The sequence below is a fragment of the Leuresthes tenuis genome, unplaced genomic scaffold (assembly GCF_036924035.1).
Source record: "Leuresthes tenuis unplaced genomic scaffold, fLeuTen1.0.hap1 SCAF_13, whole genome shotgun sequence".
Lineage (NCBI taxonomy): Eukaryota > Metazoa > Chordata > Actinopteri > Atheriniformes > Atherinopsidae > Leuresthes > Leuresthes tenuis.
The window spans coordinates 17,311,035-17,326,304 of NW_027325367.1; the positions used below are offsets into that span (position 1 = coordinate 17,311,035).

General features: G+C 42.4%; 1 protein-coding gene across 1 annotated transcript in view; it reads left to right on the forward strand.

Moving 5' to 3' along the window:
* Positions 1 to 15,270, forward strand: part of LOC140267162 (kelch-like protein 29) — a 210,836-nt gene that overhangs the window by 101,579 nt on the left and 93,987 nt on the right. The window contains exons 4-5 of the mRNA XM_072362354.1: positions 4,969 to 5,116; positions 9,022 to 9,540. Coding sequence (XP_072218455.1) covers positions 4,969 to 5,116; positions 9,022 to 9,540 — 667 coding nt within the window. The remainder of the gene's footprint in view (positions 1 to 4,968; positions 5,117 to 9,021; positions 9,541 to 15,270) is intronic.

Consider the following 15,270-nt stretch of genomic DNA (forward strand, 5'->3'; position numbering starts at 1 on the left):
ATAAAAGTGGGGCAGTTCGCACAAGCTGACAGCGTAACCTTAAAGCCGACAGCGGAGACGGTACAAGTCTGACCAATGAGAAGGAAGCTGAGGCAAGTGTAAACAAAAAGAAAGAAAAAGGCAGACAGTTTGCATCAGTATGCAAGTTATATGTGTAGTAATTAAGTTTTACCTTTCAGATTACATTTCTATGCTCAATTATGTTTAATTATCCAGTTGTTAGCACAAAGCTGATTCCATGCATCCAAGGCATTCTTAACAACAAAAATCATCAGTTCACATTTTGAATACAATAAACACGTTAAATGTTCATTTAATCTGCTTGCAGGGATTCCATGTAGGATTTGTAATTGTGTTTCCACCTTGTATGGTTGTGGACACAAGAATAATCTCCGCTTCACCTTCGAATCAACAGTTTAGACAGCAAAGGTCATCACACAGGCCAGTTCGGCACTCGTACCCTGTTCTCCTCAGCCGTGCCTTTGTAATGTGTGCAGGATGTGGTTTTGCATTCTCTTACTCAAACATGCCTGCGCATCCTTAGAAAAGAGGAAGTCTTGAAGTCAGCCTATGCCGATCTAAAATCTTGTTCTTAACATGAAGTGAAAATTCGCTTTGCTGAGGACACTGAAACAACCCCACACCATCACAGAGCCGACCATAAGGACTAGACACGGCATCCGTTTCCTCCAAAAAGTTCTGGAAGCATTAGTCCGACCACATTGCATGTTTCCACTGTTGGTCCATCACAGATGCCTCTTAGCCTAGAGAAGCTGACACCACTTCTGGACAGGGTTGACAAAAGGCTTTTTACTTGCACGGTAAAGTTTTAAGTGGGATTTGTGAATGTAATCCTTGAAAAAGGTTTCCCACGTTGTTAAATTATTAATCTCGATCTTATCTTGATGTAGTGCCGTCTGAGGAGTCCAACTTAGGCTTTGCACTCTTGCTCTTTACTTTCCCATGACCTGTGTAATGATATTCCGTACTGCAGCGGGAGAAATATACAATCCAGTACATTGTAATTTTTTTGTGGTTTTTATCATGCTTTTTCTTTTCCAGAAACTGCTTTTGTACCAGTAGAAATCCCCTGCTGTGTTTGTCCCAATTTTTTGCCCTGAATTGCCCCCATTGCCAGCTATTTCTAGGAATGTACCGTACTCTGGAACGGAATGAAAGTAAAAGAAAATGGAGGAATCGCTGCACATTTGAAAGAAATGGCATTATACCTACTGACACAACTTTTTCAGATTTTTTTTTTTTTTTTTTTTAATTTTTAATTTTAGATTGTGTACAATACAGAAATGATACAGGAAATTAAGTAACATATGAATTTCTAAAGCTATTAGTTAAAAAAAATGATAATGTGGGATATCTCTCATGTATTTTTGAATTAAGAATCATTGTAGATGACTTATCTTTGTAATTTGTTGCTGGCCACATAATGAGTTTATTAAATGAGGTAGTATAGGAGAGAACCGAATAATGAAAAAAAGTTCTCCACATCTTCCCATGCACATTTCTGCAATTTCATATGTATGGTTCTGCATACGTGCTCAAAAAGCAAATCTATCTGTGAGTGTTTGCATTGAAGTGCCACATTGCACACTTCCAGCATGTGGTCCGTATGCACGGATGTTGCACACAACACAAAAAACCCATACCCAGCCAGCTTGACAACAAACACAGAATGGCTTGGCTCGGCTCAAAAATTATTTATCTGGCTCCCCTCCTCCTCTCCAGCATGGTTTTTGTCAAGTCACAGGAAACCATCTGCTGCCCGGTGATAATGTGTGGCCAGGGAGGAGGGGACTGGAAATAGGAAGAGCAAATAAAATTGAGAGAAAATGGCAGCCACTGTCCCAGAACCTACAGTACCTTCCTGCCTGCCTGCAGCTCGTCTGCCATCTTAATAAACACCCCGGCTTCTGGGGATGTGTGTGTGTACATGCACGCCTGTGTTTCCAGTGTACATGTTTGTGTGAGTTGTTCCTATCTAACCTTGATCATTTTCAAGTCAGGATTGTTCCCGAGCCGAGCTGATATGCTGTCAGTGTGATGGCGCTGACTAAAACTCTTTTTTTTCCCCCTTCCTTTCTTTTGTACCTGGTGTGCTAGATCTGTGACAGATGGACCTCCTTTCAGCATAAGAGATCTTTCGTGCAATTTTTTTTCCCTGTTTTTAGTAAATAGGTTGGAGTTTTAAATGCAAGGTTTGAATATAGCAAGGGAGTCGATACTGTGCGTTAATGAGAAGCTGCCTGCACAGAGATGAAAGTGAAATATACTTTAAGAGGGAAAATGGTATGTGAATACCATGTGAGAGAGGAGGAAAAACATTTGTTAAAACAAATAGCTGGCCATACCAGTCCCTCACCTTGAAATGGTCTGAGGTTTCTCTCCTCGAGTCTCCAGGGCTCTCGAGTGCAATTGAGCGCTTTGGGTTTTCTCTGAGTAAACCATTTCAGTTTTCTCTTGTCTGAAGTTGACAGGTTGAGCTGAACAAAAAGACCTGACAGTCTGTCTCCACCTAAACTCAGCGTCATGCTCTCACTCCATCACTCTGTTTTCTACTTTGCCTTGACATGTTTCCTTTAGCTGTGTTTTTTTTTCCTTTGGCCCCCAGCACTTCCAAACTGTCAGATAACTTTGAATATAGATACATCAAGCAAGTGACACTCATTGAACTTGTCTGCTTTTATGAATTTGTTGATTAGACAGCAGATGTTGCGCTGCGTCACTGTCATGTGATATCTTTAAGTGCCGAAGGACCTTGCAAAGCTGTGATAAATCTGTCTTAAAGCTGGGTGGGAAGTTTTCCAGAAGCAGGATTGATCCAATATGTGAGGCTGCACATTAATTTGCTGTGAGCCGAATTGTTTGGACTGCGGTTTTTGTCACTGTGCGGTCAGTCAGACAGGCTTTGTCGACACAGCTGTTGGAATGCATGATGGCGTGCTTGATGAAGTGGACGCTGGGTCATGGGGGGATAATGGAATTGAGGGATGGAGGGATCAGGCAAGAGGACACGAGAGGGGCCTGGTGACCAGGTCCTTTCTATTAACTCTGGAGGCTGGCAGGAGAATAAGGTTTGGCTCTGCCCTCTGTCTACCCAGTTGTTAGGCGAGCCGTCCAAACTTCAGATAGGGAGAGACTAATATTGCTTAGGGGTCCAGTGGTGATTGACCCTGTGTTTTCATCAGCCTGTGCCTGCCTGATAACATTCCTTATTCTCCTCCTAGAGCAAAAATATTGGAGAAGTGGGTGCCCAGGAAGGCTTGGGGGGAACTCTTAGTTTGGAAAAATTGTAACGGATTCACCCAACGCACACGTCGCAGAGAAGCTTTTCATTTTCTTTTGGTTGGAAATACACAATTTATTTTTTCTCATCCCTGCAAAAAAAGAAAGAAGAAAAAACTGAATCTGTGCTTAGAGTGGTTTCTTATTTTCAAAGTTAGGATGTACAAACTGTCTGGGCACGAGTCACCACTTCAATGTAACCCACACTCGAAAGTCAATTGTTATTAACATATAAAAATGAAATATTGCTCTGTCTGCGGAGACTCTTGAGACTGCGAGCTGGACTTTTTTCCCCCTTTCTCCCATTATGCATAGGCTGTAATCATCACTCACTCACTGCTAATTATACACCACACTCCATTATTGCGGCTCTCTTCTAGACCTTAAAGAACTGTTCAGATGGCAGGGATTTGATGCATTTTTCATTCAACTCTTAAAATACTGTCTCGTGAAAAAAATACACCTTAATTCAATTCTAAGGTTATGCGTATCAGGACATAATTTGGCGGGGGGTCCTTACAGGTCTTAAAATTTAAATATATATTTACAACCTCAGGTGAAAAGCAACACAGGAAATATATCATTATGTCATGGTATTGTTGTTGTTGTTGTTTTTTTAAATAAATGAATAAGTCACATGCAGAAGAAGTGTGTGAAAAATATCAACCTTAACTGCTGCCAGATTAGTTTGGAGAGTAGGAAGCAGCAAGCTGCTGCTAACCAATGCTAAGCAATGCTAACAAATGCTAATACTTTCGATTAATTGATCATCAGTAGGTGTAATAAGCTCCATTACAAACAGAGGTCTGACAGTTTTTCTGGTCTGGAGTGTTCAAGTGTGAGTTAACACAATGCCAAAGGGGAACAACGTCAGCAATGATCTTAGGGAAGCAAATATTGCCGCTCATCTGTCTGGGAATGATTATGGGAGCATTTCTTAACTATTTTTAGTCCATCATTATACAGTGAGAAAGACTGTTCACATGTGCACAGCACAAACACTTCATACCAGCTGTCAAGCACGTTGGTGGAAGGGTGATAATTTAGGCTTGTTTTGCTACCACAGGACCTGAACACCTTGCAGTCATTGAGTCCACCATGAGCTCCTCTGTATACCATCTGTATCTGTCTGACAGCTGAAGCTTGTCTGAAACTGGGTCATGCAACAGGACAATTATTCCAAACACAGCTGCAAATCTACAACTGAAATAAGAAAATAATCAAGGTGTTGCAATGATCCAGTCTGTGGCAGGACCTTAAGAGAGCCATGCATAATTGATAACTGTAAATCTCAATGAACTGAAGCAACGGTGTGATGTAAAGTGGGCCATAATTCCTCTACAATGATGTGAGAGACTGATAACATCAGACAGAAAATTAATATTTTAAGCTGCTAGAGCTAAATGTGGTTCTACAAGTTGAATCGTGGGGTGTCTTTTGTTTTTCACTCTGCGCCGCATATGTGGTGTTAAATATGTCTGATGTTGTTGTTCTTAAGTTGTATTAAACAAACCTTCATGTCCTGAATACATGGCTGTGTTGTCCGTAGTCATTGATATACTTGAGTTCAGGACCATTTACATGCTTTTGTTTGTTTTTTGAAAGTTTTTTTCCTTTCATTTCCTTCCATTTCCTCCCTTTTTCACATATCTGTTCGCTCTGTTTCAGGTTTCCGGACTGTCTCCTGGAGACAGCCAGACCCCAGGGCTGCTGCTGGCTCCAGGCGTTAGGTGGGGACAGACGCCCATCAACCAGCTCACACCGTGGGATACCGATGAGCCTCCTGCCAAGCAACATCGAGATGGTGAGCCCACAGGTAATGAATCACACGCACAGCATTTACATACACGGTCAGGTACATTCACACTTCCTCTGGTTCTACCTGACGCAATTTAACAGATTTTACATCATTGGTATGCCTGCAGGCAGCAGATGTAAGCATCCACATGGACTTCACACTTATGTGCTACACCCCAGACGGTTCTGGCCAGCTACACTAGCATCAAATGCTAATGAGGCATCTTGACTGTCTTGCCCTACATAAAATACATGCTTGCCTTCCAAACATGCATACTTTACAGATATAATCAGGCATAATATACGTTCATAAATATCAGCTTTACATAAACTAGCTTAATCATGCATAAAATTATAGAAACATCAGTTTGATGTCAGGAAGGTGGAAAAAAAAAGACAAGACAAAAAAATAAAAAGACAAACTAAACATTTACGAGCCTTCTTAACCCCCCCTCCCCATCCTTTCCTTATTGTTATGGCACCAAGTGAATGTGTCACACTTAAACCTACATAGCTGAAGGACTCCAGATGAGCTCCATCACATCTCATTTAAACATATTCTATCTGTGCCTTTTTAAAACTTGAACAGAGCAGTGGTGCCACTGCTGTGCAGTGCACAGCCCTGACATTAACGAGTTAAGCCGTTATTAAAGTTTTTTTTTTTTTTTTTTTTTTTCTTTACTCGGACTGTAATGAACTCACCCAGAATGGCTCTGCCCTAGAGCTGTTAATTTCCTTTTTTTTCTTTTTTTGCTCTGTCGGCCTCTGCCTCCTGCTCATCACAAAATGTGCCTCATTTAAGAATAATACTGGCACGGGAGCTTGTTCCAGCGGAAATTCTGGCCCAACAAATCCACATCATAGACAGCTGCTGCTCTGTGGTGGCAAAGAATCATGTTTCATCCCCTGCTGCCTCCTGTTCCATGCGCCTCCCAATTATAATTTGCATGTCTTACATGTATATGGGTTCGTGTATTAATTATTGAAGGAGGACTCTTTCTTTGGTGAAAACCGTTAGTGGTGCTGTTTTAATGAAGGGATGCAGTCCTGATAGAAGAGTCTGGAGCTCTGTGGTGAGCCTTGAGGTTTTTCTTTCTGCTCCATCCCCACCACAGCAGCCCCCACACCCACGCTGCAGCACGGAGCGAAGCAGGAGGAGAGTGATATGTCACCGACCCAGCACGCTGTCGCATATGACGCTTAAATCCCAGCGCAGTGTTGCATATTGATTTTCGCATGTGCGCTATTCCAAACTGTGACTGGCGTTGCAGCAAAGCCAACTCTTCTCCACACTTCACTGAACTGTGTTGCCAGAAAGTTCTCTGCCAACTGTGCCAGAATTAATCAACGGCTCCTTTCACCACAAACTTCACTGTCGTGTCTACAGTCCGAGTTAAATAAAGTTTATTTGAAAAAGAAGTTTTGGTTCAACTTCATCTTATTTGTGTTTGAAACCGTTGCTTTCTAAAATCCGGAGTAAATAGATAAGAAATAAGTTGAGTTAGATATTTGATTCTGAAGAGCGAGACGGTAAATGAGCTCGGAATACATTTAATGTGAATGCAGTTCAGTTTGCAACAAAGGCCTGTATTGGTCATTGTTGGGTTGTAACAATGAAATTCTTCTTACCAAATTCATTGAATATTTTTCTGGTAACAGAAGTGAAGAGCTGGAAAAGTTCAAGGCCGTGGAGTTGAAGGGCAGACACAATGTGTATATATATCAAATTATAATGAATGCCATTTCTACATTAAAACTTTGAATCTTTGTTAGATACAGAATTATTGTACTACCTCATTTATTTGAATCCTTTATCAAAAAGAGCTACAGAAAGGGGAAATTAAATGTAGGGTTATTGCCGACTATCTCAATGACTTGTGAATTATGAACTGAACTTGCTTCTTTTCTACAGTCCTCTATTTCCACCTTCTTTTTTTCTTTCATTTTCTTTCCACTCTGTATCTTTATCTCTCTTTGCTCCCCGTCCATCCCTGCCCAAATTATTATATCAGCAGGGTTAGTACATGAATAATGTGGACTTTTTCTTTTTTTTTTCTGCAGCTTTTTGCATGCTGTGATTTAGCCTTTGGCCCCTTAGCAGAGTGCTAGGCTATTTTTGGAGCTTGGACCAGATCAGGAGGGGCTAGAGATGAAGTAGAAGAGAGAGAGGGAGGGAGGGAGGGAGGGAGGGAGGCTGCATTCAGGTCCAATATGTCCAGCACATCCTCAGCATCTATCGCCTCAGGGTAGAGAAATGATTGGCTCTGAGTGTCTGAGTAAACACAGACTCCTGCATCGATAATGATGCCAAATGCTGCATGCAGTAAACACGTTTTCTTTTGCATTCAGCAAACCATTTTTAATCTTGTGGCAGACTAAATCTCTAATTTTTTTTATGATCTCGACTCTGACTTTCTATACATTCCCTCAGATTTGATTTATAGTCAAAACAAACTGGAGTGGAGCACTGGTGGTGTGCTAACCAGCAGACTCGCTGGAGTCTGTCTTCACCTGCTGGGGGAGGTTCAATGATGCTGCTTAGAAATGTTGAATACCCATTATTTTAATTATAGGGACAGAAATGCACTTGTTCTACAAATTTGTGGTCAGCTTGACTTGTCTCTAATAATTATTCATACAGTACAGTGAAAAAGTCGTGAGGCAACCCTCCTTTTTTCATGTTTTGCTTCTCAGCTGCCAGACTTTTTTGTGAACATGAGCAATAGTTCTTCAAGCTTTCTGACGGTCTTTCATTTTTTTTCTTTTCTTTGAACACTGGCTTCTGTTTCACTCGCTTTCTGTCCAACCTTTGTTTGAGACTTTTTTTTTGAGAAATGTGTTTTTATGTTTAAGCCACTAAAAGCTGACCGTATAAACAAGATAATGAACTCAAGATATGAACCAGTGTCGATGCATGACAGTTTTGCACAGAACCAATTTTAATTCTGTCAGTTCTTTGTTATTAGCAGCCTGTCGCAAAGAATCGTCATTTATGTCCATTTCTTCAATCGCATCTACAAATCATGCCGAAGATAACAGTTTGACAGACATTAAATGGTATTCTTACACCAACAAGGTGATTCCCAAAAAGATACCCGCTAAAAACCTGGCTTATCTCAGCATGATGTGCAGTGTGTCCTCATAAAGTTTTAGGAAACTGGAGGACAAAAGATGAAGTATTAGGCCTTTAAAAAAAAACTATCTAGAGCAGATGAACAGTATCTGAAAGTGAAAATAGAAAAGATTCCAGCAAAGACCTGACACAGGACCCGAGAGATGCTTCTGAACCTTCAGTTGATCCATCCACTGTTAAAGAAGCCTCATCAGAAATGGTCTCCATGGAAGGGTGGCTGTCAAGAAGCCATTCTTAAGGAAAGGAAACAGGGAGAAAAGGCTGAGCTATACCAAATGATACAAGAAGTGGACTAAAAATCAGTAGTAACGGGTCTTCTGGAGGGTCGAATCCTCTCCAGAGCCCGGACCTCAACATTACTGAAGCAGTGAGGGATCATCCTGACAGAGAACGGAACAAAAGGCAGCAGACATCCAAAGAAGAGCTTTGGGAAGCCTGCAGAACTGTTCCTGAAGACTATTTAAAGAAGTTACAAGAAAGCTGGTCTGAGAGGGTTCAGGCTGTGTTGAAGAATAAAGCTACTCATACCAAATATTGACTTTCAAGCTTGTTTGAACTGTACAAACCTTTTATTTTACGTTTTTTTTAATGAATATACATGTTCCAATAAATCACTTTCCCTATATCCTGATTTTTCCAGCAATATATTATGAGCACAATGCTGAATTTCCCCAGGTAAAAAAGGCTTTGATGTGAGGAAATGTGAAAGAAATTGGTTGAATGGTGCATTTGGTGTTACGATGCGTAAACTGAATTTATAATTGTTCCATCTGTTCCTTTTTGCCAATCAGGTCCAACCTGGGCTGCAGCAGTAGCAGCTGTCAGCCAACCCAGTCTCCTGCCCCATACCTACGCCCTCCCTCAGCCGCCATCTTTCAACCACAGCGTGACTGCGCAGTCGCCCATCATAGGAGTAACCCCTTCCATTCAGACACCAATGCCACCGCAGCACCCCCTCATGACAGCCCATTTTCAGCTGACGCCAGTGTCGACTCAGCAGCCGCCCTCTATGGTACTGAGCATGCCCAGTCAGCCTCCGTACCACGCTGCTCAGCCAACAGTTACACCGTCTGCACTCACAGCCCAAGCCAACCAGGTGGTTCATCCAAATCCTCACAGCATGATGGGCAACGGCCACTTAACCTCTCACCCCAGCCTCCTCCAGCCCCTCACCCTGCCTCTCACCAACGGACAGGCACTGCACGCCATGCCCACAGCAGCAGACAATCAGGATGGTCCGAACGGGCTGCAAATGCTGAGGACAGTCGGGAGTGGAAAGTATGAGTTCAGTGACCCAGGACATCCCAAAGGTAAGCACAGACAGTCTCGACTGGTGCACATTGTAGAGGCAAATATTTTGTTTTATTTATCGCTATTTTTTAAAATCCTAACTTCAATCCAATCAGATTTGTTTGGTTGACTACCTGAGCCTTGAATTGAATCCAAGCTGGGAAAGTGTTTAGTATGAAATCAATGTACTCTTACCTCTGTTGACTGTGACCTGCTCTTATGTTGGGCCTTTCTGGAATGAAAAACGCAGACCTCTAACCCCCTCGTCTTTATACCAGAGCAGTTTCAGATGCCAACAGTCGTAAACAAGGCTTCTAACATTCAAGCAGTGGGTTGTCGAGACAGAATTTGCAACCAGAGCCAATTCACCTCAAAGTTGCTCCACAAGGTTGTTGAGAATAGAGTGCGTCTAAAAGGAGGAGAGAGGCGAATGCGGCTAAAAGCTGCAATGCCCCTTATAAACCATTCTTTGGGAAAATAACATGTACTGATCTTAAACTGCCACAGCACAGTAACATGTGTAACACTGTGCTCTGGAATTGGTTTTTACTGCGTCAGGTTAATCTTTTCACTGCACTCTCCCTCAACTCCCCCCCCCCAAAGTCCTACTAAACACGAGGCAGGAAAGGCTTTGAGTCTCTGCCGTCACATCTCTGCTGAAATCTTTTGAAGCCTTGTTGACTTGTGCTGTGTTTGTGCTGTTGGTTCTCAGCTCCGCCTCGTGCCAGAGTCTGCAAAGCCATAAATCGGTGTTTGCTTTAACCTTGGAGTTTATGACGCAGCATGCTAGAAGCAGATGTTCGCAATTCCCTGACCAATTTTCGCATTTAATGAAGCTTTTAATTCACGTTTTAGATTGTTTTCTTTTACCTGACCCATTTTGATCAATAAAATGGGTGCAAATGAACTTGTAGATAGCAAAAAAGCAATTATTTGGGGAGGCTGCCTGTGATATATTAAAATGAGACTGCAGGTAGAAATGGAATTGGATAATTAGATGAGCTCATCCGCTTGGTTCAGTCGAATACAAGCTTTCGAATTTCTTCTGTGCTGAATAGACTGTTAGGGTCCAATTACATGTCAAAAACAATTCTTCCAATAGACCAAAGATTTGATTAGATTTTATTAGAATTACAGTGTTTTTACTTATCAATCTTACAGAAATGATAAATCCTCTATTAAGATTCAACTATGAATGCGCATCGTTTGTATGGTCACAGATTTTCACTTTCTGTGTTGTGATGTCAGAACGGAAACATCCCTGTTTCAGCTTTGAAAGCCTGTGCAGGCCTCGATGAAGGTCAAACTGCTAATGCAGGCCCTTGAATCTCAGATTTCCTAAAGCTTTTCATCCCTGCTTGGCACAGAATGGACCTTAGTAAGCATGTCATTGTGGTAATGTCAAAAGTGCAGCAGATATAGGAAAAACTGATCAGTCGTGACGGCTCATCAGAAGACAGGAATACTACACTTTGCTGCTGTAATCACAACACTGCCGCACTGACTGCTCTGGCCTGCTGAGCTTTAGCCCTTCTGTCATTTTGTTCATCTTTGCCACTTCCTGCCTTGTCCATTGAAGAGCTCACAAATCCCAACCGCCCTCAGGTAGTATGTAGTTTGCTTTAAATCAATTAACACCGCATACGAATGTGGCAAGGTTACCTTCTGTCCTGCTGCAGTTGCATCGTGTTAGAATATGGAGGCAAAGCTCCTGAGACCTCCACCCTGGCTCTCCTCTGTCACAGTTGCAGAAAGTGCCAGCCTGCCGTTGGCAAAGAGGAGAAAGAGAAAGAAAGAAATGGATATAGTTCATGAAAAGGCGCAAAAGGAGCTACAGGGTATAGGTGAGTAATCTGGTGCTCTGATAAGGGTTACTTTGCAGGCTTAATATTGTTTGAGTTTTTTTTCTAGAAAAAGCCAAGAAAGGACTGTCGCAAACATGCACCATCCAGCCGGCTGATGCATGCTGCTTCAATATAGTTCAGCATTGAAATTCAAATAATTATGTTAAACCAGCAAATTCAAGTGTTAGGCTTAAGTATGGATCCATCATTCTGGTGGGAATTTTCACATTCAAAGACCAAACGGGAACTTGCAAAAGGTCAAAATCTGGACAGGTATCTTGCATTTTGGTGCTGCATGCAACTGCTCGACACACTGAAGCCACCACTTAAATGTATTGGAAAAACTTAACACAAAAAAAAGGATGTCTGAGCCTCCTGAGACAATGCTGCTAAGCACTGATGTGCAGAGGCGGTTTTGTGGCTTTTTGATGGTAAAGGCATGGATCTTGGAACAGCTGACAGAGCTCTTCCTCCTTAATCCAGCCTCACAACAGGCCGTGTGTGTGTGTGGGGGTGTCCGTGCATGTGTGTGTGTGCGGCAACTTGTTGGGTGTGACCGTGTAGATGTTTTGTCAGATGCCAGCCTTAAAGCCAAACACCACGGTGACAGAAATCACAGTCCGTGTTTGATTTGGCTTTGCCTTCAAAGGGAGCAATTTGTCTTTGCTCTGCATCAGTGGGCACATCAACAACTGTGTGCCCTCTCTGTGTCCATCTGTGTGTCTGTCGAATCATCCCGTTTTCAGTATGTAGTGTGTGTGTATTTTAGGATGCAGGTGTCATATATATATATATATATATATATATATATATGTGTGTGTGTGATAGATAAATAAATATACGTGTGTGTGGATTCACACAGAGCAGCTGGAAGGCAGCTTTAACTTCATCACCTACTGAGAGATGTCAGTCACCTGGCTGTGATCTGCCTACCGAGTTTCTCCATCTACAGCAGGGCTTTTCATAATACCTGCCTGTCATAGCCCACAAATCTAACTCCTATCTCCTCTGTTGTTAATTTCCTTCCCACCACTCTCTCTTGCTTATGTTTCATCGTCTCCTCTTTGTTTCCCTCAAACGCTGATTTCTATCGCTATAAAAGACAATCTTGCCAAGCTTCTGCACTTAATAATCTCTCTGCATCTGTAGCTGGCACCACAGAAGTCGCAACCGATAGCTTATTTGCTGGAATGTGGGGATCCAAAATGACTGACATTGTTGTTTAAAAGGACAGTTTAAAAAAAAAAGGAACAGTACACAGGAGGAGGTGAGATTAGAAGAGATAGATACTGAGAGAGAGAGCGAGGATGATGCCGAGAGTGGAGTCGGTGTGTGTCTATTGACCAAGTCATTAAAATCGATGGCTGTCCTGATGAATATCAGCCAGGGTGAGCTGGTGCCAGGCTCTGTGGGGATGAACTCGTTCACTGCAAATGTGTCTGAGCACAATTTAAAAGCAGCTCACGACTAAAAGACATATTCATATCAAAAGGAAGTAATTATTCCTTCACATCTGAGCCTGTTCTAGAAGAATCTGCCGTCGCCCATGCCAGCTACTTAAATTAAGCTTTTGATTTTGTTGTCATAGCTCAACATGTACCAAGGACCGAGGCTGCTGTTGGTAGCAGGGTTGCGGTTGTGCTTCACGCTGTCACGGTAGAAGCGAAACGAGGAGCTGTACGTGTCTGAGGCTTTGGCTGAAATTGAAGTTCGAGGTCATGGGCGGATCTGCGGGCCACCCACTGCAGTACTGAGCATTCACCTTTGCTCCTCACTTCTTTTGTCACATCAAATATTGTCTTAAAGCTCCCTCAATTTCACTGGCCTTTCCCAGCTCTGTTTTCTTTTCTGTCTCAAACGCACGCGCGCACACACACACACACACACATCAGTGGAAATCCATCTATGAACACTGACAATCACAAGCATAAACTCACGCGTGAGGTCCCAGCACACACAAACACGGACTCCAGCCGCCATCGTACACATCCTCTCTGCCCAGGAAGTTCATCTTCCAGTCAGCTCACATCAACCTTCATCTGGGGACGAGGCCGCTCTGCAACTGCTAGTGAATGCAATTAAGATGTCGTGCTGAGTTAAGATCAGAGTTTTACTTTGCCACGGAAAGATTGGCGCAGCCTCACATCCAGCGCGTCCTTGCTCTGCTGTGACCATTTCATCTCTCTTATCTGCTGTATTCATACTTGGGCCTCAGTACGATTTTAATTACATATTCACATCTGCTTACTTTTGGGCCCCACATATTGTCACCACAGCATCACTATCCGCTTGCATATCGAGTCTCATTATTTCTGCAATGTTACCACAAAGGGAAACATTTTAGATCACCAGATTAGTGGGACAGTCTGTGTTTACAAGGCTGGTTTTTGTATGCTGGCGCTGTTTATTTAAGGGGCAAGTATTCTTTGCTATTTTTTGATAAACTTTGTTATGTTGGTATTTAGATGCAATTTAACTTTCTTACTGGTTGATGAAGTCACTGGATATGATGACATTTTAAATCTATATCCCTGCTAATTGCTGGCCATTTGTTATTACTAAGTAAACCTATAGCTCAAAGAATTATTGGTAATGTTAGTGATGTGTAAATATTAATTTTGATTCAACCGCTAGGAATAACTGCTTGCATGACAGGCCAGTTATTAATGGTGAGACCATTAATCATAACAAACATTAATTAAACCTTCCCATTTCTAGTTTCTGGCTATTGTCCCTCTTTCTATGTCTCCTCTAACAGAGTGCAGAGCATCTTGACGACATCCTCTTGGCAAATTATACAATAGTACTTCCAGTGAGACAAGTAATACTAAATCTGTTGGTTTTTATTTTCAATTTTAATATCCAACATGCTGACTCAGATCAGCGAACGCAGAATGAGCAGTGGCAAATTAATTAGAATCGCCATGGTGTTGTGCCGGGTGATTATCTTAAAGCCATCCTCGTCAGGATTAGCTAAAGAAGAAGTAGGGTTATTATTAATCCAAAACAGGCTTAACTTGCGATCTAAAATGCATGAATGTGATTTTTTTTTTTTTCAATATTTTTTTTTTTCCCGCTTTCCCTCTCATGACATTCCTTAATTTGAGAAAGCGCTACAGGAAGCTGAACTGGGATTCACAACAGCTGCGAACGTTGCAAATTATTAATGAGGTTGAAATTTATCACTGTGGACAATCCAATCACTCTGTATATGCAGGTAATTCTCTTAAATGAATACATGCAATACCTTGGTGATATGCTCATGAGTAACCTTGGCACAAAGGTCTATATGGAGCTTACATATTAATGGTATTGAGTCAAACATCTCCTTTTAGAATGGCATGAGTGATGCATTTATGTGCCCAGCAGCAACCTGACACTGTCTCTTTAACTTTGCTGAGGATGGCATCCATTGAGATGTGTAGCTGTTTCTAGTATGGTTTCAGCTCTCAGGAGGGAGCAGAAAGAGGAGGGAAGGGTAGAGGAGAGGAAACGTGAGGTAAGACAGCGGCTGTGAGCCATAAGCATTGGGGGGGGTTGGCCTCACGCTTTCCTTCTATCTCGCCCTCGTTATCGTATTTTAAAGGAGAGGAGCACCGCTAGCAGCCCTATACATTGTATCCCCCCACAGTTAATATAGGGACAGCAGATAGCTCATTAAGATTGATCATTCCTCGTCCACCTACTCCATGCAGAACGCGGCACCAGCTTCATTAATCACTTGGATTTCAAGATAAAGCTCGGTGGCGGCACAGTGGAAGGACCTGGAGCTTGACAGCCCGGCTGCTGTACGCATAATCACAGACGAGGAGCAGTCGCCCGGCTCCCTGCCACGCTAGAGAGGGCAGCACGTCTCCTCCTCCCTTGCTTCTTCATCCCTTCTTCAACCTGTCACTCCCACCTGTG